Below are 26,226 nucleotides of genomic sequence, written 5' to 3' on the forward strand. Positions count from 1 at the left end.
GCACAGGAGTGGGAGGGCGGCTGGTGAGGGTGCAGTGTTTGTCAATGATGTGATGTGTTTGAACAGTGCTTACCTCCAGGGGATGAGAGAATGAGGTGGGGTAGTGGTGTGTGTGAGAAAGACAAAGACAAAGAGAGCTATTTGTCCCCAGAGGACACAGAGTACACTGATGTTACAAAAAAACAGCGTCCAAATCCAGTGTGTGTGTGGAGGGGGGGGGACCAATTCATCGAGTCCCCTCAATGGGGGCTTGACTACAGAGGCAGTTTTGGTTTCATGATGTCATGGTGGGATTTCACCTCGTGCAATCAAAACAACATCTCTCCGCGAACAAAAGCATCCCTCCCAAAGCCCCACCGTTTGGTTCGATGTAGCCAGAACAACCAGCGTGTTGTTCTGGGACGGGACGAATGAGGTGAGGAGAAGCAGCAGAGAAGATGGAGCAAACACACACACACACACACACGGATGCAAAACCAGATGGCCCTTGGCCTTTTTCAGTGGGCACAATGCTGTCTTAATGAGTGTTTCACTGAATCCAATAGGAGACAGGCAGAGGTAATGGCATTATCAGCATCTCCAGCTGAGTCCCTCTGCTCTTCCGTCAGTGTGTGTGTGTGTGTGTGTGTGTGTGTGTGTGTGTGTGTGTGTGTGTGTGTGCGCGTGTGTGTGCGTGTGTGTGTGTGTGTGTGTGTAAATCCCACTTTCTCACTTTCATTCTCTCTAACATGAGCGGCCTGCCTAGCATGTTGCTGTCTGTATTTATCACCTGGATCATAACGGATAATCCTTTCACAATATGCTTCCTCTCTGTGTGGGTGTGTGTGTGTGTGTGTGTGTGTGTGTGTGTGTGTGTGTGTGTGTGTGTGTGTGAGTGTTTTTCAAGGTGCCCTCAGCTCGTATTATATGGATCTGCATCTCGGGTAACCTGCCCGTCGACAGTCTCCCCTGCGCTGTGCTGAAGTCTGCACTTCTCTGCAGGTTTCTTGTTGCCAATGTACTGTAAACTCCTTCAGCGGCCTGAAATAGATTCCTGATGCAATTTTGCACAGTTATCACTTTTGTTTAGTTCTCATTTATATCTTAACTGCTTCTTTATTGACAACATACATTTGCGTGTGTATTTCTATACATGCATAAGAGATGTTCACATGTAATTGTGTATGCATTTGTGTGTATGTGAATGATTCAGATACAGGTGGGTGAAAAAGGAAAATCCAGCCAGTGAAGTGTCTTATTTTCATTATTGATCAACGTGCTGATTATTTACTCAGTCCTAAAGCCCTGGGAAACGCTTTCAAATGTCCTGCATTGTCTGACCAGCAGTCCAAATCCCAAACATATTCTGTGTACAATGACACAAAATAGAGCAAAGCAGCAAATCATCACACTGGAGAAGCTGGAACCAGAGAACGTTCGGTATTTTTGCAACCCATTCTCACTCCCAACTCATCAAATACCACCGTTTGGTCAGTGCCCCTCGGCATCAGAAACCGACGCACGGAGGCACCCTTTAGCAACAGTATGTGACGAACCGGGCTTTCAACTAACTCCAATGTAAACCCACCCACGGCGTTATTTGACAGTCGGAGCAAGCGACGTAGTATAATATGATATAATATAGTATAGTATAGTATAGTATAGTATAGAGACCAGTGTTCGTGTCTCTTGTGAAACTAAAAGTAACATTGACTTATTTTGGCACGTCAGACTTTAGTCACTTTGATGAAGTTAACCCCAACCTTGACAGTTTCCTAACCCTAACTAAGTGGTTGTGTTGCCTAAACCTAACTTCCTGTGAAAACAAAAGTTCATTCTGAAAGAACACTATGCATGTAACGAGCGTATATTGACACGCCGTCCCTGATCCATCCAAAAGTAACGTAAAAAGGGTCACCCGTGCGTCAGTCTCTGATGCCGAGGGGCACTGACCAAGCGGCTGCATTTGATGAGTTAGGAGTGAGAATGTGTTTATTTTTTATAATAAAAATAATTAAAGGTGCTAAATACGGGATTTGGAGCATTTCTATTGCCTCTCAACGGCCCTCAACATGGTGACATTGAGCCGGCGGTTCACAGCTAACGGTGCTAACAGTGCAAACAACAGCGAAAGTGCTGACACGGCTAACAGTGTTAACCTGGGGTGGAACCGGAGGTTGGGTGCTATGCTTCCACGACGACGCTGTCGGTCGGGACGGCGTTATCAGCTGTAACCGACGTATGAGAGCAGTGCACGGTGGCCGTGAGTTAGCCAGTGGGGCAAGCTCACATGCACTAAGAGCTTGCAGGGCCGGCCCGGCTATGTCAACAAAACACAGAGAAGCTCTGATTACAACACACACAGAGGGAGAGTGACTTCATTCTCTGCTTAGGTAGATATTACTCCTCTATATCTTTACATAGACAATGGTTGTTTACTGCTATATTAATGCTCTGAATATGAAATTTAGCACCTTTAATCATTTACAAAAATAATTGCCAATTAAATGTTTTTGTCGATCAATTATTCAATTAAGCAATTAATTGTTCCATGTTCTCATTTAGGCTGTTTTTTCCTTTAATTTATCACCTTTATGTATGTGCATGTTTGTATGAATGTACTGTTTGCTGCTTGTTGAACAGTATGTGTGTGTATAGATGTGGCATGCATATGCATGTGTGTGTTTCTACATGGAAAATGCGTATATGCATTTATGTGTATGTAAATGAATGAACGGTCATGTTTAGCGCCAGTGAAGCTAATTTAAATTGAACACTGAAAGTGTGACGCATTTGAGTGTGCATGAATGTGTGTTATGTGTGCGAGCGAGCGTGCATGTGTCTGAGTGTGTATCCTCGCTCTCACATCGGCTGATGGGTACCAGACGTATCCACGCTGAGGGGCTGCCTGGCGCCTCGTCTCAGGCCTTCTATATGGAAACAGTTAGGAACTGTTACGTCAGCATGCTACGGCTCTTTCTCTCTCTGCTTTTCCACTTGCACACATGTGCACACACATCCAAAGTGCACTCACACGCATATTTTCACAGAACATGCCCGCTCTCTCGTCCTCTCTTTCTTCTCTCCGTGCTGCTCCTTTTCGTACCCTTTCATCACACACACTCATTACACACGATCGCTGCTCGAAAGTTGCGTCAGCACACAGCATTCCACTCTTTTCCACGCGTCACCAAGGATGACTGACTCCAAACAGCATTTCTTGCCCTTTTTTTTCCATGGAAAAAACTCTTGTCCTTATATAACCCTGCGTTCTGGCAGCCTACTCGTCCTACTATTTCTCTCTCTGTCTGTCTCCCTCTCTCTAACCTCTCTCTCATCCCCATCCATCTCTCACGCAAGCGGGTAAAAGCTGGAGCTCTGTGGGCTGGGAGGCCAGGCGGCCTGTGGTAGTTCCCCTCTCCTCTGTGCCAGGCCAACAAGAGCCTTCGTAACAAACATATGTGACCAATATTCTCTTCCTGCTGCTGCCCTCGTGCAGTCATAAGCACAATTCATGAGTCCGTCTTCATTTCAGCATGAATTACAACTCACCGCAGTGAAATGAGCTGAATAAATGAAGGCAGGCAGATCATTAGTGCGTTTTCTGCAGCAGTGTGTCTGTGTGTGTGTGTGTGTGTGTGTATGCGGGAGGCCTGTGGTGAGGAGGAAGCCCTGGCTGGCTCTGAGGCTCAGCAGGCCTCAGGTAATCCAACTTAATGCAGTTAGTGTTGTCATGGCCACCTGCATATTACACACCGCAGTGTTACAGCAAGGCGAGAGGGGGTGTCTAGACGGGCGAATCAGTGGAAAACAAAGCGAGGAGCACACTGTGCTGTCTGGAGCCTTGATATGGACAACAAGAAAAGTGCTCACAGGAATGGGTTTTAGTGATAATCAGGGATCCATCGGGTTGATTTGAGGTTCAATTTTAATTTTTATCTATGGAGGCGATGGAGTGTAAAGTGGCTTGATTTGTGCACAGACACCAGAAAGCAGACAGTCAGTCATTGTGATTACTCAGCCAGGTGTTGTGTAACTGACTGCTGCCACCTACTGCTGGCTCCCAGTCAAACTCAGCAGCTTCCTGTCCCCCCTGACAGGAAGGTGAGAGGCGATCGATACTTTTGTTCCACCAGTCAAAGAGCGGCAGATTGAATGTGCATCAGTCCGTCGGTCCTCGGGTTTCGCTTAGCTTCTGTTTTCAGCAACCAAACTAAATGAATGGAGAAAGAGAAAAAAAGAGAGAAAGTATCTTCATTTCCTCTCTGTGTGCTGTATGTAACAGCGGGGCACCCCCTCCTCACTGGCAGTGTGTGTGTGTGTGTGTGTGTGTGTGTGTGTGTATGCATGTTCAAAGTGCTGACTAAAGCAGCCGGTGGTGCTGACATCTGTCTCTGTCTTTCTAATGGTGGAAAAAACTGCAACTCTCTTTCTCTCTCTCTCTCTCTCCCAACATCAGCCCCATCAGCACTCTGCCCAGGTCCGAACCCCATCAATGCGTCAACACACACACACACACACACACACACACACTATTCCTGCCACTGTAGTCGGCAACACACAGCATATCCCATATCTCAGCGTCTGCACCTCCAAAACCACATCCCCGGACCACCACCGAAGAAGACGGTGCTTCAGGTGGATGTGGCTCTGCTGACACGGGGTCAGACACCGTCTCATCTCTCTGAATGATCTGTGCCAGTATGAAAACTATAATCACTGCAGGTTTGGCTTTGACACAATGCGCAAGTGTTAATAGTTTCCCCTCCGGTTGCAAACAGCACAACCATTTAAAGACTAAGCCGTTAAGAACTGTAACTTCCCCTTTTTAAGTGTTTAGGTCCTCTGGGAAAGTTCAAACTTTAGCATTGCACTCATGTTTATACTTTCCTTTTCCTACTGCCTTAAATTGAAGATAATCCATTGGGATTATCAATTGTGACTTATTAAAATTTTCCATTAAATCCATTAACTTGTTTTCAGTTTTAGAGGATCGGGGGTAAAACTTTGCTTCCGATAAGGTACATTACCTGAGGTGAAAGGGATTTTTTTACATAGATGAATATAAATCATTTTTGTAATATGGCGGTTACTTTTAAAAAAAAAAGAATAAAAATAAATATAAAAATAAAAATAAAAATTAGGTGGTACTAATAGGGAAGGAATTAAAAACAAATAAATAAATGAGTAGATATTTAGATATTTTACTTTTACTATGCCAAATTCAATAACATTTCCATTAAAAGGCAAATATTTGTATATTTATCAAAACATTTTGTTGTAAAATACTTTCCTCTTTCAAGCTTCAAACTCAAAAATAGATTATAATTGAAATGAAAAGTTAGTAAACTGTGCAGGGATTTGTCTTTCTTTCTGGAAATATATGGCCATCAACTTTTACATGGGACATACTGTATATTATATATACTGTATGATAGAATGATATAACAAAAAGATCTGTGTAAAGTACCAGCACTGTGTGTAAGGGAGCAACATGTTGTGGCCATGAGGTATCTACTTGTATATAAAATGTTTTATATTTTAACGAGTTGATAAAGCAAATCAAACAGTTTATCTCACACAAATATCAAACATTGTTTTGTGAAAATGGCAACAGGTTTTTTTAAACTAAATGTACAGTACTACAGTACAGCAGGGACACAATTTTGTGTTTCTGTTGATTTGAATGTCTCCTGAATCTTTAGAAGTTATACACACAAAATACCATATTGCCTTAAAATAGACCCATTTGGAAAACAAAAATCTATTTCCACTGTAAACACTCGCCCATATTGAGGTCTGGTGTTTGGGGAGAACTGGTTTAACCAGCACAACGACGTGATGACTTATATGTTGTTAAGACAAAGGCTGAATCTCACACACAGCAGACTGTTTGCTGCTGACACACCGTGTCTGTGGCGGCCGCTCTGTTATCATTCCTCCTCTCTTTGCCCATGACCTCAGAGCCACATGCAGGCTATTTCTGTTGAGTTGCTTCTGGCAAAATGACTTCATGTCTGATTTGCTTGAAACAAAATAAAGGAGGGGGGGATGTATCACTTTATGCATGAAAAAATGCACTGCATTAAAACAGGATGCTTTGACTGTTCTGTAGACTACTGTAGTTGGATGGGTTTGATGTGCATTGACCTCTTCCATTTTTCTGAAAATCACAACTAACAAGTTGTGATTTCTCAGTGCCTTTGGTCTACAAGTCCTTCTGGTTTCACTTCTCTCCCTTCTTTCTTAAATCTGTTGCATCTCTTCTCAGCTTCCCCCATGTTTCTCACTACGGCGCTGAATCTCCACCTGGAGTTTCAAATCCATCCCCTTCTTCCCTCCACCTCTCGCCTCCTCTCTAGGACGGGAGCGCTGGAGCCAGGTAGGTCTGCAGACATGAGTAATGTGGCTGAGACTGACTCATATGCCAAGACATCAGCCGTCAGTGCGGAGCCAGCAATGACACAAGCACAAGAACAAACACACACACACACACATTAGCTATATACTCACTGAATCGACACAGACTTGGCGGTGCCGACAATATGAAACCTAGTCATGCGAGAGGCCATTATCATCACCTTGTATTATGTGATCATCATTGTGAAACTGAAAATGAATCCATCAGTGATGAGATCAGACTGCTAACAGTAAACACGTCTATGACACAAACACACACACACACACACACACACACACACACACACACACAAATGTGCCTGTGTGCATGAAGCCACTAAGATTACTGCACTTGTGTTTTACTTTTGAAAAGACATAATATCTAATTGTGAGTTTATTATCATCATAATCTCACACTTAGCAAGGTACCGTGCTCATCTTGAGCATTTTTCTTTTTTAATAATATTGGTGGGATTTTGGAATCAAACACTTCCAATCAAAACATAGTTTTAGTTTTATGAGGACATAAAAGACACAATTATTGTGTAATTCATGTAAACACACAAACACACATGCGTACACGCTCTTTGTTGCATCTATTAAACATTTATTATTCATGTGAGAGTAATGTGAGGTATCTCCGTTTTAATGCCTCCTAATGGCTTTTTGAGTTACCGCTGCCAGCTATGAATAAATCATATCAGTCACGGGGCAGCCAGTACCTCACTCAGCTGATGTACAGGTATGTGTGGTGTGTGTGTGTGTGTGGGGGGGGGGTTCTCAGAATATTTATTTAGATTTTTATTTTTTTTATGTATTGGATGCATTTAAAGATATGCATTGGAAATTATTAACAACAACAAATACATAGTTTATTATTATTATTATTATTATTATTATGATTATTATTTTTATTTTTGTTATTGTTGTTATTGTTATTATTATTATTATTATTATTATTATTATTATTATTATTATTATTATTATTATTATTATTATCATAAATACCCCCCAAAATGAATAGATAAATAAATAAATAATGTCAACTCTCACCCCCCACCCCCTAAATAGAGCTCCATTTCTCTTAAGCACCATGCAGCCTAGCTACTGAAAGATCATACTTACAACATCAAGATAAATAGATAACCACTGGGATCTATTTATTAGAGTTTAGACAAAGAAAAAATCTTGAGGTGTTAAATGTGTGTGTGTGTGTGTGTGTGTGTGTCAGAGTCAGCAGGTTATACGCCACTCTTCATACAAACACTGAAGCTCATGTGTGTATGTACAGATAACTTATTGTCATATAGACCTTCTTCACAGAAGACATTTTGACACGTTCAAGTAGGAAAAGGTGCAAATAATAAAATGAACGATGGCTCACATGGAACCTTGAATGGGCTGCAGCCGTCGTTAATGTCATTAGTAACACCTGTGCTTTTCTACAAAGACAAGTCAGAAAGTCCTGTCATGGACGCTTTCACGTCCTAGTTGTCACAGTTGTAAACATTTCAGATGTGTCCCTGTTTATTTCCTGTTGAAGTGCATGTGAACGACATAAGCAGGAAGTAAACATGGACCCAACTTCTGCTTTGCGATGCAATTCCGTTGAAACGGTCTATAGTGAAATTGAAAGACCGTGTTGTCGTTACAATAAAAAACATCAAATCACCTTTGCTGTGCATCTCTGCTGTGACCATGGAGGAACTTTCTCATTTGTATGTATGTCATAGCAGGAAGAGCACAGGTGTAATTAATAACATTGATAATGACTTCATACTGGCTCCTTGACGTGTCTCATTGGGACAAGGTCATTTAAGGTTACACCTGTGCTTTGACAAAGGCCTATTGTAATACATTGCAAACATACTGCAAGGTGTAATAAGGTACAGTTTATAATATGGAATCCATAACAAAACAAATACTGTCAAGCTTAATCTAATAAGTTTGACAGTGGTAGTATTTAATGGAGGGCTGCTAGATTGCATTGCATGGTAGAGATGTTTTCATTGACTAAATCTCTCAGATTAGTACAGGACGAACTGACGCAGACCTCTCTCATGCACTGCAGCGACCGACTGTTATGATAGAATGGGAACATATCGACCACTGGATGGCTCAGTATTGACGGGTGGATGGATTTCAGGAAGTGACCTTGGCTAACTCAGACGAGCACCTGACCAGAGCCCGGCTCGTTTTCCCAAAGAGCGCATCACTGGCACCAGCCGGCCCTCTGAAAAACACTCTGTGGCTCGTATCCTTGTGAGAGGTAGACATAGTTCGCCGGACCGATCTTAGGTCATCTCAGACTGAGCATAGGTCAGTGTAGTCATGCTGCAATGCTGTCATGAATGTGGTAATGGAAGTGTGTCATCAACTGTGGGTGTCAAAAAGAGTTAATGGAGATGGTGAGAAGGAAGACTGTAGCTGCTAACAGCAATGGGCCGTAACAATGGCTCTGTTCTAAGCCATGACAGTGTGACAGAGAGCTAGCATGCACAATGCAGCTAAATGGAATTCAGCCATCATTCACTTTATTATTTACACCTGTGCTTTTCCTACTGTGATATGTTAAAATGTGTTCTGTGAATAAGAGCTACAAGAGAGACCATAGCTTCTATTTGCATTGGTAAATAACCATGTAGGTCTGACCTGATGCTCATGGGCAAGGCACCTAGTGATGAACAGGTAAACTGGATTGTTTAAGATGCTATTAATGACATTGATAACATTCAGCCACTAGATGTCTCATTCCCCCTCCCCTGTTCCATTACATTTACTTCACAACAAGTCATTGCCAGGCACTTACCATAAATCTCAGCCATTTATCCGTTGTTTCCACACTAACTGACGACCCAGTGATATACCACGTGATACCGATGTGATTTTACTATCGGCTCATAAGCCTTGTTAGAAGTGGAAACCAAACGTCAGATATCTTCCACACAGATAAACAAAACAATTATTAATTCACAATCATATTTTGGACCTGCCAACATTTTTTAAATGAGTAATTCACAATCAAAATATTTTTTTCAGGAAAAGACACACTTTTATTCAGCACCTTTCTAAAAGCTCTTTTAATCCTAGAATACTTTGTCGATAGTTTTCAGAGGGATTTTCATAGGGCATTGTCTCTTATGTAGAAAGTAATTCTGATGAAAGCACTACAAATTAAATACCATTAACATCCATTGTACTATAATAATATATAGCAGTCTAGCAGTCTATTTTGGACCAAACATAAAAAATGCAGATCAATCCAAAGATATGTGAATATACAACTTTTGAGGGCTTGTAGATACTAAACAAAAAATATGTTGTTTACAATTTGGAGGGACCAACCCTTTAATTGCTGTCTCTTGGAGATGTCATGTTATGGTCTCATGTTATACCTTAGTCATATAGGAATGATCCCTGAACTCTGATCTTTTTCCTTTCAAAATATATGAACCCAGTGTGGAAATTATTGTTATTAGATGGTGTATCAGGAAAGAAACAATGTGTCTATGTCTTCATTTTGTCTCTGAGTGGAAGACAACTTCTGCCACGGATCCTGGACCAGCTGAGTCCTCCAGTAATTAGGCTAAAACATAATTAGAAGTGTAAAGCTGAGACTGAGTAAATGCAGTGTGATGTCTGCACAGGCCTGGTGTCAACAAACATCCCACACCGCCTCCATGTGGCTGCTGACAGCATCACATCAGGTTTGAGCTTTGCCTCCAGCTTCCTGTCAATCATCACTGTGACTCCGCCTCTCGCTGATCTGATTGGAGGCCAGCAGGGCGCTGGAGTGTCAACGGGCCAATCACGTGGCTCTGCCTCCTGTTAACAGGGCTCCTATTCTGAATGCCCTCTCTGTCACCTGTGTGCTACTGTTATTTATAGAAGCCCGAGGATGCTGAGTGGAGGAATGGAGGAGGAAGGGAAGGAGGGGGAACAAGGGAGGAGAGGGTGAGACAGAGAAAGAAGAGAGGAGAGGAGTGTGAGGACTTGATGACAACCATACGTCTCGCTCTAATGGTCTCTCAGAGAGAGGGGCAGACAGGAAGAGAGGAGACCAGTCAGTCATTTTTTGCAGGGCAAAGTACATATTGATCTCATCTTTGCAGACTGCATCTGTCTAATTGATGGTTTTCTTAAAGGGGAAAATGGGTGAAAGAGAAGAGGGACTGGAAGAAGGGAAGGAGCTATTAAAAGCTATATAAGATAAATGGTCAAGGGTTATGGGTAAGGCAGGGGCACATGATGAATTATGTATATATTCCTGTACCAAAATAGAACTCCTGAATTGGAAAAAATGGCAAATAACAAGGACTATTGTGTGGTCACTAAAAACAAAAATTATGTTGCAGATACAGTATCTTGTAAAAAAAAACAATGCGCCTTTGCAGCTAATAATTACTTTCATTATCGATTAATCGGTCAATTATGTGTCCGACTCATCGCTTAGTGAAAATAGTAAAAAACGGCCATCATAATTTCTCAGTGCTCAATGTGTCTTCAAATATCTTTGTTTGTTCAACCGACAGTCCAAAACGTAAACATTTTCAATCATATAAAACAGAGAATGGCAGCATACCCTCACTTTCGATAAACTGAAACCAGCAATGTTCTGCAACCTTCTTGACTTAAAAGATTAATCAATCATCAAAGTAGTTGAAAATGTAGTTTCTCCCGATCAATTAATCAATTAATCGACTGTTTCAGCAGCACTACTTCTCAGTATACAGATCAGGCCAGTGAGGTAGTGTTGGCTCTTTGGATTAGTGAAATGTTAATCTACACTAACTGATCAAATGTCATCTTGCCTGACTGAATGACGTGTTGAATGGCAGGCAGGTCGTCACTTAACTAAAGACTTTAAAGTGGATGAGGACAAAAAAAGAGTCCCTTCTGCCTCTGGACAGTCGGTGTCTTGGAACAAGCAGAGCAGTATAACTGATACTGATGATGATGGTATTATTATAACTGCTCTGCCTGCACAGGTTCACAGTGAGGGGTCAGTGCACATGAACGCCTTCCTGTTGAGATTTATGGCCTCCAATGACATTCCTCTGTTTGGAGGGTTCTTTCTATTCTATATGTTATAATGATGAAAACTACAGGAGGCTCACTAAAGGCAAAGATGTGGACAGACTAACTGCTTGGCCCTGGTGCAAAACTTTGCTGACCTCCAACCCACAGTAAAGTACATTGGCACATAGCAGACTGTAAATGGCAGCTTCATTAAATGCCCACATACTCTGAGACCCCAGTATTACAAAATTGGAGTAATACCGGGGCCCCAAACTTTCGTCATTTAGTTTGTGGTAATGAATGGACTGATTACAACTTTATTTTAAATAAAGCGATGTCTACTTGTGACCCCTCGGATTTGTCTCATTTGACTTTTTCTGTAATGTCCTGAAGTTTTTATTATCGTCTGGTGATCCTGTGGCAGCTGCCAATTCTCTGGTGCTTGCTGTTGTTTCCTTTTCCCTGGTGTTTTTTTGGTTGAGTTGCTGAGTGATTAGAGGGTTATTCAGTTCACCTGTTGCGCAGGGTGTGGGGACTGGCTCTTAAATGATAGTTGAGAGCAGCTTGGTGCATTCCCCTCTTGGCCAATTAGGGTGTAACGACGCCCTTTCTGTAGGGCTTAAAAGAGGAGGGAAACTGCACACCCAGTGTCATTCTGATCTCTCCTTCACTCACTGCAACATGTGTTATCAGCTTTACCAGAAACTCTGGTCTGTTTTGGGCCCTTTTGGGATTCTGTGATCTTTGTGTTTTGTTTGTTGAGAGTGTTGACTCTCCTAGTTGGGGAAACAAGTTAAGTGCCAACCAATTAGGTTACCTGCACTGGGACGTTTAGGTACTATTTGTGCGACGATCTGGCTTGCCTTACAATAGCCTAACGCCTGTAGGCTGTATTTTTGTATTCTATTCATTTGTTGATTTTCAATGAAACCCTTTATACCCATTTCTTTTAGTGTATTTTATTTGGGAAAACTTTAAAGGAGGGTAAAAGGAAAAACACAAACCAATATTTCAGTTTCCTTAATTGTTTGTTAATATAGAGGCATTTGTTCATTATTGAAGAGGCATTTGTTCATTATTATTATTAAGAAGGCATTTTATTTTATATTATTATGTGGATGGGAACTGTTTTTCAGTCTTCTGACTCAGTACCGCCACAATCCCTCATATCTTGGGACTCTTTGAGGTTTGCGACCCTGAGGTTGGGCACCAGTGCCCGAGAATAAAATGACAACTAATGTGCTATAAAAATTTTAAATGTGATAACATTGATAACATTCAGCCACTAGATGTCGCATTCCCCCTCCCCTGTGCCATTGAATTTACTTCACAACAAGTCGTTGCCAGACACTTACTATCAATCTCAGCCATTTATCGCCAACCCAGAGATCAACGTGATAACAACGTGGTTTTACTATTGGCTCACAAGCCTTGTTAGAAGTGGGAACCAAACGTCAAATATCTTCCACAGATATAAACAAAACAATTATTAATTCACAATCATATTTTTTTCTGGAAGACATTTTATTCGGCACCTTTCTATAGCCTCTGTAGATGTTTATATATATATATATGCATATATATATATATATTTATATTGTATATTATTGTATTATTTTATATTTTATATTCTGTTACGGATATGTGCAATAACATGCCGATCACGCTGTGCAATAATTATATGATGCTGTGTAATAATTATATAATTATCTGATGGACACTTACACAGAACTGTAATCTGGCAAAACTGTCATCTCATCAATATACATATTGTATTTTTATAATTTATATTGTATTATCTTTAATATTTTTTTATATTTATATTGCATTATCTCTTTTTTTTATTGTATTATCTTTTCATTAGCACCTATGGGATTGTCACAATATAATTTTGTTGTTCCACACAATGACAATAAAAGGCTTGAATCTTGAATCTTGAATATTTTATATTCGTCTACATAAAAAAAATGATCGATAAGACCTTTAAACCCAATGGTATGTCAACAGCAGATGTGATCTGCAGATGTGATTTTATTTTTATTGGATTGTTTTCCACTGTTTGGTTAGGTTTTTCTGCACATTTTGTGTACTTTTTGTTGTATTTTTAAAATGATGTTAGTTTAGATCTTTCTTCCTTTTATGTTATTGTTTTTTTTCTCCTGGGGTTGGAGGGAGGTCCTTTGTATAAGCCTGTGGCTTCTTGACCTCTCCTGACACATTTCTTGTTTTTTTTTTCATTGACTGGATTTTGTGCAGTTTTATATATGTGCAAATAAACAAAATAAAAAAAAATAAAATCACATTCTCATTAAAATGTCTTAAGTAGAAGATGTCTACAATTGCCTTCACAGTCAAAACAAACTGACATTTTGTTGTATTTTTTTATTGCCTTTATTTCACAAACTGGTCATACAGGTTCAATTACAAAGACGTGTGCAAAACTGTAAAATGAACAACAAGACTAAATAACAGATGCCAGGGGATAAACAGCTTCTTGACCTCTCCTAACACATTTCCTGTTTGTTTTTTTCATTGACTGGATTTTGTGCAGTTTTATATATGTGCAAATAAATAAAAAATAAGTAAATACATTACCTTTTTTTCTCTTTAACTTGCTCCCACCATCTCCTCCATGTTCATCCAGCCCTGCGTGACGCGCATTTTACGCACAGCACAGACAGACAGAGTGGGTCGGGTCTGTGTGTTTACTTCCGGACTCCGGTTTTAGCCTTCTGCTCAGAAAGCAGCAGCAGCAGCTCCAGTCAGTGGAGGTTCAGGCTGTCAGCAGCCAGTAGCACGGTAAGACCAGCCAGCAGCCATACAAGGCTGCATGACAGAGGTTACCGAGTCTGACCAGCAGCAGCAGCAGCGGCGGCGGCATCATCCCAAACAGAGACAAGGCGCCACACAGCTCACCACCACCCGGAGACACCAGGACACCAGGCAGCAGACTCTCTCCTCTCCTCCAGCTTCGTGCTTCAAAGTCAATGCAGCTCTCCTCCTCTGCTAACCAGCTAACAGCCGGATCTGACTGAGTGTTACAGCCAGCAGCTGAGGATCAAAACAAGGACAAGCGCTCAAAGTTTAAGCGGCGTTTTGGTGCCACGGGCCCCGGTGGAGAGAGAGAGAGAGACGGGACTCAGCGAGGTGTGGTGGTGGTGGTGGCTGGATCAAGTAAAGGAGGTCGCCTCCAGCTCCTCCAGCTCCAGCTCCTGGTGGATTCATCCACTAACCAAGCCAGCTATCGTCAGCTAAGCTAAGCTCCAGCACAGCGCCATGGACTGGTTAATGGGGTGAGTACAGACCAGCTAGCTATGGTGTCCTACAGCCAGCTTTACTCTCCTCTCGTCTTCTCTATACTGACTGCTAATTCAGCACCACACTCAGCTCTACACAGGTGCACTGTCGTGTTAAAAACCCTCCACTTTAACACATTTAATATGAGAGACACACAAGCAGGGTAGCATGTAGCTTAGCTTTAGCTTAGCTTAGCTGTGGTTGCTAAGCTGGTTGTCATCCTGCAGCCAGCCTGCTGGTTACCCGGGTTACCCGGAGCCAGGCGGTGTTTTTGGGGCATCTCTCTGTGTGGCCTGCAGCTATCTATCTAGCTACCGGTGGTGGAAGCGCCCAGATTAGGTTGTGAGGAGAATATGTCTGTCTGTAGAGGTTTGTCTATTTATAGGAATGATTAACACAGCAACGTTAGGGGCTAATGTTAGCAGCCTGTCAGTGTTGCTAACGCGGCGGTTTTGAGTTTATTTCCTGTGCAAGGTGCTGCTGGGACCAACCAGTCATGCTATCTTAATGTTACCTAATGTGCTGCATGCTGGGGACACCACAGAGCTCATTGATGGGAGGATATAGCTCTCATACTTGTGAGATAGGTAGATGAATAAACACTACAAGAGATGTTGGTTCATTTCACTGAAACTCAATGTATATTTGTCACTAAGGCGAGAAGCATAGTACAGTAACTTAAAGGTCCCATATCATGCTCATTTTCAGGTTCATACTTGTATTTTGTGTTTCTACTAAAACATGTTTACATGCTTTAATGTTCAAAAAAAAACCTTTATTTTCCTCATACTGTCGACCTGAATATGCCTGTATTTACCCTCTGTCTGAAACACTCAGGCATTTTGAAGGAATTGCAACAGAATTGCATTAACATTGCTAGTCAACAGCTTGGGTCCATGTGTACTTCTTGTCAGCTGATGACATTCACATAAACTGGGACACATTTAGAATGTTTTACGTTTAAAATTGTGTCAAGGATCTAAATATTGTATATTTGTGACATCACAATTTGGTAGAAATCCTAACGGCTTGTTTCAAATACAGAGTTTCTGAATACGGGCTGTGTGTATTTCCCTGTGGATTGAGTGTTTCGATACTTTCACAGTATTTATATGGGATTTAAGCCTGCTTTATAATAAAAAAACATGAAAATCTCACTTTTTTATAATATGGGACCTTTAATGTTACCTAATGTGCTGCATTTTGGGACACCACAGAGCTCATTGATGGAGGATAGCGCTCTCATACTTGTGAGATAGGTAGATGAATAAACATTACAGAGATGTTGGTTAATTTCACTGAAACTCAATGTATATTTGTCTCTAAGGCGAGGAGCACAGTACAGTAACTTAAGGTGATGTGTGTTTTTTTGCCTTGATGGTAAGATAAGATAAGATAAGATATACTTTTATTGTCCCCGTTTTTAGTTTATTTCCTGTGCAAGGTGCTGCTGGGACCAGTTACCAGTCATGCTAACTTAATGTTACTTAATGTGCTGCATTTGGGGACACCACAGAGCTCATTGATGGGAGGATATAGCTCTCATACTTGTGAGATAGGTAGATGAATAAACATTACAGAGATGTTGGTTGATGGCACTGTGTAATTTCACTGAAACTCAATGTATATTTGTCACTAAGGCGAGGAGCACAGTACAGTAACCTAAGGTGTTGTGTGTTTGTTTTTTTGCCTTGATGGTGCAGGTGATTGAAGTTAATGATGCTGATTTGTCACTATGTCTTTGGCTGGAGATAGCTGGAGTAATTGGTTTGAGTGAGAGCTGGTGGTCAGTACTATGAGATATAAGCTGGGGGGAAAAAGTTTGGAAATTTGTGTTTTGGTGGATTATTTCTCTGTTGTTACAATGCTAATTTGCATTGTATTTTTACATGGTGTAACTGTGTAATGTTAGCAGCCTGTCAGTGTTGCTAACGCAGCGGTTTTGAGTTTATTTCCTGTGCAAGGTGCTGCTGGGACCAACCAGTCATGCTAACTTAATGTTACCTAATGTGCTGCATTTTGGGGACACCACAGAGCTCATTGATGGGAGGATATATAGCTCTCATACTTGTGAGATAGGTAGATGAATAAACATTATAGAGATGTTGGTTCATTTCACTGAAACTCAATATATATCTGTCACTAAGGCGAGGAGCACAGTACAGTAACATAAGGTGTGTTTTGTGTCTGACAATAAAGTATTATCATATTTTGGCTTGAGACGGCTGGAGTAATTGGTTTCAGTGAGAGCTGGTGGTCAGTACTATGAGACACCTGTCTCAGTCTGACACCTGCTATACAGCCAAACATCAAGTCCATTGTATTCAGGATTAACCTGTGTGATGAGTGACCAGCCCAGGCTGCTATCTAAGAACTCAGATGTGTTGTCTTGCATTTACATTTGTTTGCTATGCAAACTTAAAGATTGTCTGGGTCATATTTGCCTATAAGTAAAGGAGGGGACTGAAATCACCGTCCACGATGTGTTTCTTTTCTATGTTAAACCTGCGGTAGGCAGAATGCTTTTGGCGTCATTGGGCAGAAATTCCATAATAACCTTTCAGCATATTGTAATTCAAGTGTTCTGAGAGATAACTAGACTTCTGTACCTCCTCATGGCTCTGTTTTCAGGCTTTAAAAAATCTAGTACAGACTTTTGCCAATCACAGGTCATTTCAGAGAGAGAGAGCGTTCCTATTGGCTGTGCTCCGGCTGGTGGGCAGTGCTTGGTATTTCCTCAACTGATCTCAACATGGCTGCCGGGTCACAAACGTTGTCATTTTACAGCGAAAGAGTACACTACAAGATGTTTCTGAAAACATTCAAGAAGAGAAATAGGCATTACAGTAACAGAATATTGATTCATGTTTGATCAGCGCTGCCTAGTTTGACCGTTTGATCGGAGTTCGCGAGTGATTGACAGCTGCTCAGAGACGGCAGGCTCCAGCTCGGCTCTGATTGGTCGTTTTCCTCCGGTCTGTGAAATCTTGCAGATGCCATTAGGAGCACTGGAGGACACAGAGGCACATGATTTTTTTTCAGATTACCTGTCTCGTGCACTACTGTCAGGATATAGTGACCATAAAAATAATTTGTTTTAATCATATTTGCTCCATTTTTCTACCCACTGCAGCTTTAACACATTTTCATGCACATGCATAAGATTTAATTTCACCCTGTGATGCTTAATTCTGAAACACAGTGGTTGGATCAGATATCGTTCCAAAAAAGGAGAACATCAGGTCTTTGGCGTAGCAGCACAAAAGGTTTGGATTTGCACAGTAAGGTGTGTCGCTGTGAGATTTCTCTTTTGGCTGACAGGTTGGCTGGCTGGCCGCAGCACTTTGTGAGCCGATTGGGGCTGAGGAAGGGTGGTGGCGTGTTATCAGGGGTGTTTCTTCACATCGGAACATTTTGGCTGTGAGATAACGATGGAGTCCCTCTATACCCCCCAACCAGAGTGCTGGTGTTCACTTACTATTACCTCTGGTCCAACTGGTCTTTCTGTTAGTTTGTCCGCAGGATATCTGAGAAAATGCTTAACAGAAAACACCAACTCATTGCCACTTATAAAACTGTTAACATTCTCAGTTATAACTCCTTTTCATGTAAGGCGTATGAGCAAAACTAATTTTCCCGGAACAGTTTGGTTCTCCTGTATCTTGGTCTCGCTCATCTTTTGCCACAAATTTCATCAAATCTTGGTAAACAGTAAATTTGGATGACCTGAGAAAAGTTATCATGTTTATTTCATGGCTATTTCACACAGATTGCCATAATCTTGAACACATGATGTAGTCGCAACCAAAAACAATTGTGGAGTTTTGGTCTCTGAAAGCTTTCTTTTTTTCTTTTTCTCAAGTTTCCAACACTGGTTTTCCTGGTTTTGGTAACCGGTTCCTGCATCGAATTGTCTCAAGTTACATCCCTTCTCTCAGCTGTAAATATGATTCATAGGTTTTAACCTCAGCTTCCTTTTCCTTCCAGTCACTCCCGTGAAATAATGATAATTTTTCACCCAAAAGTTGTCTAAACTGGTTTGCTTAGTGATTTGTGAGGAATTCAAAAGCAACACCCAGTTGTGTCTTGGTGTTAGAAGAGGTGTGGAGAGCAAAGAAGAACTGCAAACGATTAAAAGAGAAGGCCACAGCCAGGATTATCATGGATGTTACTAAATGTAGTTGGTATTAATTCACACTGACTCTCAATCTAAGATGTTGAATCTTTTTTTGTGCGGTGACACCCTTTTAAATAAGTCATTGCGTCGATATACCCTCACAGAAAATGAGTCATGTTTATATATAAACTAAAATAGTTTATTCATGACAAGTTAAGTAGGGTATCTAAAATGTATTCTGACTGTCAGCTCTCTATTTAGATGTATTTTCCTTTCCCCTCTGACCAAGACTGATGGCGTTTCTGCATGCTAAGAATTTGTGCTTACCTTCATGTTAAAGCTGCACGTTACCTACTGTTTATATATGCGGGTTAAGGTGTGTATGTGAGCTGAATGCATGCAAAGCGAGCGGGCATGCGTCCAGCGTGCGTCACTGACAGAGTGGAGTCCATGAATGAGTTAACCAAGCGTGTAATCACTCTGAATTCAGACCCGGGGTGAAGGACGCCACAGCCGGGACCAATGGAGGAGAGGAAGTGAGGAGAGGAGAGAGAGGATGATGGAAGAAAGAGAGATGGAGTGGTGAAAGCAGCTGATTTGGGGAGAAATGTGCAGATGAAGGGAGGAAAAAGGCGTGATGAATGAAAGGGGAGAGGCTGATGAGGGGAAAAGGGTGATCTAAAGGGATGGAGGAATGGGAGACAGCGGGTTTTCGACCGATGGAGGAGGGGGATATGAATGCTTTTTGATGGAACGGTTGATTAGGGGGAAAAATGGAGGATATTAGCAAGTGGGGGGAAGGGGCGGAGTAGTTGATAGGAAGGTTGGAGCTCCACAGGGAATCAAATGGAGGTCTGTAGCAGATGACGGCCTACTAATGGTGGATAGATTGAGGAAAGGAGATATAGAGACAATGATAAGAGGGCTTACGGTGGGTGGCAAATTCACAAGAACATTTTTTTTCCTGTGGTTTCAGCAGGAAGCCACAAATAGCACCTCTTAGTAATGGTGTGTATCAGCATGTGCTTAAATGTAAGCAAGAACGTGTCTGCAAACTACATTCAGTGTATTTATTTTGGACAGAGCGCACTATTTCAGAGCCGAGTGACCTCACTCGTCCGGATGCAGAGTCAGACAGGACGTTAAATCACCGGAGAGATGCGCGACGCCTAAATGTGTCTTTTCCTGCTGGGTGAAATGGGCAGGCTTTGACAGATGTTTAATCCCCCTCGCTTTTGAGTGATGGATTGGTAATGCTGAACGAAGAGCGAGAGAGAATGGAAACTACTGCAGCTAAATGGAGCGCCAGCGTTTTAGGCTGCCTGACCTGAGCAAGAGTCAGATTTAATGTAGGCTACACTTACTGTAGCTCGCACTGCATCACCTGCGACTTAATGGTGTATCGGCAGCGTATCATTATCCTGCATCATTGGAGTAATGCAAGTAATGGTATGAAAGATTCCAGTAATAAAGGGCTTGCTTGTTGTATCCTCTCATTTTGTGGGTAATACATTTTAGGCATGATGTTTATCGTATTTGTCAGGTTCTCGTATTAGAGAGAGCGATTTTTGTTTGGAACATGACAAAAAACTAAGCTTGACTAAATGCCTTTACACACTGGGGGCGTGACGAATAAACAACACAAAAATACAAAATACTTGCCTGTGAATATTATATATCTTGGGCTTTTATTGTAAAAGGTAAGAACGGAAGGAGTGGATCTGGTCTGTGCTTTCTTTGTCAAGGTTGAAAGGAGTAATAACGTTTATCGTCTTGGTTTGCACTACGGAGCCTCTGTGTTGTTTCATAAATATAGGCGCATCTCAACCCGTTTCGCACAACGTGATTGGTTGATGCCTTTAATCATGACGCGAAAGCTCGGAAAATTGACCTCATTCTGGAAAAACAATGATAATGCTTTTTTGCCGCGCAATATTCGCGTTCTGCATGAAAGTATTCATGACAAAAACAATAGAAAAGCAACAAAAAATATATTGACGTGCAAATTTATCTTAAGGCTGGGTTTGGAGTTCTTTTGTATATTTATGTTTTCGATCAGACTATTTTGGCATTTTTGGTGAAGTTATTATAAGATATGTTTGAGAAGTTTGGTTTCTTGTGTAGAGAAAAAAACGTTTATCTTCCTCCAAAAAAGGTATCAAAAAAGCATGTGTTTATATAGATGATGAAATATACGTGTAGGTATCATATTGGCAACGGTGTCAAAACATTTCAAACGTCACCAAGTGCAACTTCAATCAGATGGCGTTTTGCTTCAAAGAACTATGAGGTCTGTTCTGGAAAACGTCAAAATGACTTTGAACCAGAAACTGCTGCAGTTGACATGAGATTTAACAAGAGTTAAGACAACGTCAGGTGATTCGGTCTGATGGCAGTAAGAGAAGGGGAATTCACAAGAAGCACTTATAGGCTGCTGAACTTCCTCTACAGTGGGAGACGGAGTGTGTTGTGGTGTCTGACAGTAGCTATTTACTGCAGGAGGATAGTGCAGGATGTTGTTCCTGATCGCAGCAATAAAGTGTTCTGAATATATCAACTCTGATGTGTCCGATTGCCGATGAAGCTCGAGGGTATGGTAGGATTTAGTGGCACTCAACATACCAAACTCCAGTGAGGAAAAAGGTAACTGTCAAGTACAAAGATGAAACATTTAAAATGCCATAACATAGAAGCAGATTCCTAGCAACCATCTTCCAGTTAAATGGTCTACAGAAATGATGTCTTTCAAACAAATTCTTTCTAAATATATCAGTCTCAGAAATCTCTCTCTATTTGCATATTAACTGATCTCCACATGCGGTCCAGAATCTCAAGCATGAGAAAGTCTGGTAGCATTGGGTGGCGGTGGTTGTAGTTTCATTCTGAGTCTGCGTGTTTGAGTAACATCCCTTTTATGCTTCTGACTTGTTTTTATGAAGATGTTCCCAATGGGGATTTTGCACACTGTCCTCATGCAACCCCACGGCTTTATTTCCATCTCCAGCGCTCACACACTCACGCAGACACACACACACACAGACACACACACACTATTGCACACAGTTCAGGTGGCTGTTTCCGCTGCTCGCACCGCAGAGGCTCAAAGCAGTCACCTGCTGGAGAATAGAAACTAACCAGCGCTGTCACCGTGCTGCGTGGTCTAGACTGGGATGGAGTCTGACTTTGCTGTCTTTATTTCTAGCTTGACAATCATTTGTTGTGTTTCTCTGGTACACTGTGCTGTTATTAGGGCTGACCTGAGGTCAGTGTAGTAGTCAGCTTAGCAGAGGGTCTCGGTGGCCGCCAGGGAAATAGAGCCTCTTAACTAGCTTGTTACTGTTATAGTGAAGACAGCTTCTGTTGGCTCTCTGTGTGTCAGAGCCCACAGTCAGAATCCCGCTCTATTAAGAATCAATTTATTGTGTCTGGCTCTAAAGTTGCTTTACGACTACACACCCAAGGCATGCCCAGGCCAAGACTTGTTAAGACCACGCAAGCCAGCCAAACCTTTTAGTGACGATGTGGGTTTACAAATTCGCCTCGTGTTGTGGGTGGCAGTTAGCCCAGTATCTCAACACACGTCGGCTCTCCACAGCACCGAAGCCTGAGAAAAACTACACCCGAAGTGACTTCCTTTGACTGATGGTGTTAGGTGCATGACTTATTCATTAACAGGTTTAAGTTTCGCATGTCAATACTGGAGTTGAGCTGTTGATCAAACTGTACTCGACTTTCTGTGGAGGCCTGAGCCTTTCTGTTTTCACTAGAGTTCCCAAAATACTTTTTCACTATGGTTGTATCACTCTATTTTGTTGTCCGGCAATAACTACTATTGTAACTTTTTGTGAAGCTTCACAGTGTCTCGGAAAAATTGAAGGTGTTGCCGTTGACTCAACTCTGTGAGAATTGCAAAATAGTAGTTTGTCCAACTGCATTTACTTAAAAAAATATTAGAAAGGCCACTTAATATTGCACCTCCAATGTTGCCATGCAGTTGGTTCAGCAACAAAAATGAAAAGTTTCAAACAGTATTGAAGTGAATTTCTAGGGATGCACCGATCTGACTTTTTCGGTCCTGATACCGATTTGATAACTGGGCTTTAGGTATCGGCCGACACCGAGTACTGATCCGGTACCAGTTATTAATTAACAAGCTGTATGCCTCACTTTGTGGAAGTGACTGGGATCATTCTGTTATGTGTAAGGCAACTGCAGGCTTGACTTAAACATTGCTTTCCTAATATTGTAAAACAAAATGTGACCAATAAATGCATAGATATAAATTAATCATTATTTCAATAATGATTTGTACACAAGTAACTTGATAAAAAATCTTCAAGATTAACAAGAATTAAAATTCAAATGTAACTCTTTCTAATGCATTAACAAATTGGTAAAAACTTAAACAGGCATTAAAATTACAGTATATAATGTATATATGAACATAAAATTGAATTGAATAGATCGGCCCCATTGTCACTGATCCAGCTATTTGAATCCGTATCGGCCTGATATGCGATCCAGTGTCGGTATCGGTGCATTCCTAGGAATTTCTATTGAATTGCAATCAATTATACAGAGATTAATATTTCTCTCATCATTGGTTTATGTGCCTCAGTTTCCAGTTGAAGCTTAGATCGACTCTACCCTGCTTTAATAATGGAGCTGGACTCTGGCCTTGGGCTCAGCAGCATGCTTCTGGCTATTCTACCATGATGTGCTGCCGTGCTGAGGGATTGGCCGGATGACAAGAAGGCTAGTTGGTTTGTTTACTCCCCAGAAAGGGCATCTTAGTCACTTTCAACCCTCCAACTCACTCCGTCTTTCACTCCCTGGCTTGGTTTGTTTCTCTCTCTCCCTTTAATTCTCTCTCTCTCTCTCCTTCTCTCGGGACGCTGATGTGCAGAGACGGTTGCGTGCTTGACTGCTGCCTTAGCTGGACTGTTCAGCCGCACAGAGCAAGGCAGCGCTGAACAGGCCCAGGGCGGGCCTCGGTCCTCTCCGGGAAATGTTTAACAACAGAAGCTAGCAGGGTGTTATCTGTATTTGGAGCTGAGCATGTAGGAGGATATAGCCTATATGCAGAGTAATATTGTACAAGCCTCATTGTGCAGTTTTGGGAAGGAAGGAAAACAGTGGAAAGCAAAGCAGAGCTGGAGGGGCAGAGTCTAAACAAAACAAGCTCCCATCTCTGACATCAGACTTCCGGAGGTGTTCGCCGCTCATCACATCTGCGTTGTTATTTTGGGGGCAACGGTAGCAGATTCCTCCTCTTCTTCCCCAGTAGCACAACAGAGCGAAAAACTGAGCAGCGGGGTCGTCGCCACACCGTAAGAGCTCAGCTGTTATAGTTCAGAGGTGTCGATGACTCCGGGTTTCACAGGAAGGTGACACCTAGAGCAAGTAGTTGATCTAGTAACAACCACGACTGGCAGCTCCATCAGTCGATACAGAAGTGCCCTCCTAAAGTGACGTAATTTGAGGTTTGATGTCTGTAAAAGGGAGACTCGTGGGTACCCATAGAACCCATTTTCATTCACATATCTTGAGGTTAGAGGTCAAGGGACCATTTTTAAAATGGCCATGACAGTTTTAAAACAAATTTGCGTTAACTTGTGATTATCGCGTTAACTTTGACAGCCGTAGTTATAATATATGAAATATTGCACCGTCATGTTGCAGTGTGGTTTTCAACTAGCTGGTTTCTGGAGAAAAGGTCTGAATACATTTCAAGTAAGCCTTCTCCCGGCTTGAAGACACAATGCTGTATCATGATGTGTTTTTAGGACACCGGTGTGCATCATTGAGGCAGATATAAAGGCTCTATTGAATGCCTTTTTGAGGAAGCAAATAGCCTGGGTACAAGAACACACACACACACACACACACACACACACACACACACACACACAAATACTGCTGTACACTCTGGTTTGTCTCTCGAGACGCCTCTCTACTTCCCTGTCTTCCCTTCCCTCTCCCCGAGGCAGGAGACACGGAGAGGCCCAGAAATGAACGTGATACCAGAATGACTTTGCAGTTTGCCTTTCACTGAATATGCATAAGTGGATAATTGGAGAATCCGAATGCACGCACGGCCGTATTAAGCACTTTCGTGAGCAACTGAGATGGAAACTCTTGCTAGGTGTGGGGCTTTTGCCTCTTTTTCACCAGTATGTTTGAGCCTAAGATGAGGTTTCAAAAGCCTGAGGACAGTACATGCTGTGTGAGTATGGTGCAACTTAATACTGTGGATGGATCAAGAGGCTGCGAATGCAACCCAACTCAATAGCTGACTGCTGGCTGCGCTTGTGAAGCTTCTCCGCCCACTTGAATGGGTCCTGACCTGTTCAAAAGCTTGAATAGGCTGCATTTCACAATGTCAACGGCACAGTTTGCTGACATTTAACCAGCAGCCTCTGATGCATATGGTGTGGTAACCACTTAGGTGCGCAATAGACCTCTTTTTATATAATATGCCTGTATATTTGGAGATTCATAAATCTGCAGATCCATTTTATTATCGCTTTCAGTTTGATGTTCTGCTCATTTTGGGCCACACTATTGTGTTTCTCCTGCCGTGGCCCGGGGTGTCAGGATGTGTGTGTGTGTGTGTTGCCTGTATTTCACTTGGCAGGAGAGTGGCACCATGCTGCGACTGTGTTTACTCTTTCGTAACGCTCTGGGCAGCCCTGCCCAGCGCAAACAACTGGCACTGCCATCAGATGGACGGACGGGGGAAAAGAAAAGACTGACAGAGGGCAGGGGCAGTCATGACTAATCAGCTGCTCTCCCAAACTGGACTTCACTGGTTCTTCCAGTAGCAGCAGGACTGGCTGCCACAGGCCTGGGAGCAGCTACTGCTCTGTCAGAGAGTATCATAGTCATGGACCGCTGCCAGCCAGAGCTGTCTTAAGATCAGCTAAAATAAGTCGAACCCCCTGCAGCAGGATTTAGGGTTGTTGTTTCCGTCCACCCACAAGGGACACTCTGCAGAACAGTTGGCTGCATTTATTTCAGGACTGGTTGCAGTCTTTCAAGATTCAGTTATGGCTATAAATTACATTTAATGACACCATTTCCTCTTTGGGAAGATAATCTATTAATTTACACTTGCCTTTTCCAAGCAAGTGTAAGATTTCTGTGTCATTATATTTCATCATAAGAGCTGCTGAATGTTTTGATGTAAACGGGGCGGTAACGCTAAATAAAGTGGCGCAGTATGTAGGCACATGTATAATCCTTGTCAGTAAACAAGCCTCATTATCCCACAGAGCCACAATGCGGTGTCTAACCTATTGATCGGCCCTCACAGTTTTGGAAATTAGCGTCTCTGCTTGTTTTTCCCCAAAGCTTAATATACCTCATGAAAGCTGAATCACTTCTTCTGAGAGTCTTCAGTCTTCTCTCTTTAT

General features: G+C 42.0%; 1 protein-coding gene across 1 annotated transcript in view; it reads left to right on the plus strand.

The window, feature by feature from the left end:
- The first annotated feature begins 14,134 nt into the window (after positions 1-14,134).
- The window catches only part of mob2a (MOB kinase activator 2a), a 71,260-nt gene continuing 59,168 nt past the window's right edge, over positions 14,135-26,226 (plus strand). Inside the window, exon 1 of the mRNA XM_037767920.1 lies at positions 14,135-14,690. Within this exon, the coding sequence (XP_037623848.1) occupies positions 14,674-14,690 (17 nt within the window). The 5' untranslated portion in view covers positions 14,135-14,673. The remainder of the gene's footprint in view (positions 14,691-26,226) is intronic.

Source organism: Sebastes umbrosus, chromosome 4, assembly GCF_015220745.1.
Source record: "Sebastes umbrosus isolate fSebUmb1 chromosome 4, fSebUmb1.pri, whole genome shotgun sequence".
NCBI lineage: Eukaryota > Metazoa > Chordata > Actinopteri > Perciformes > Sebastidae > Sebastes > Sebastes umbrosus.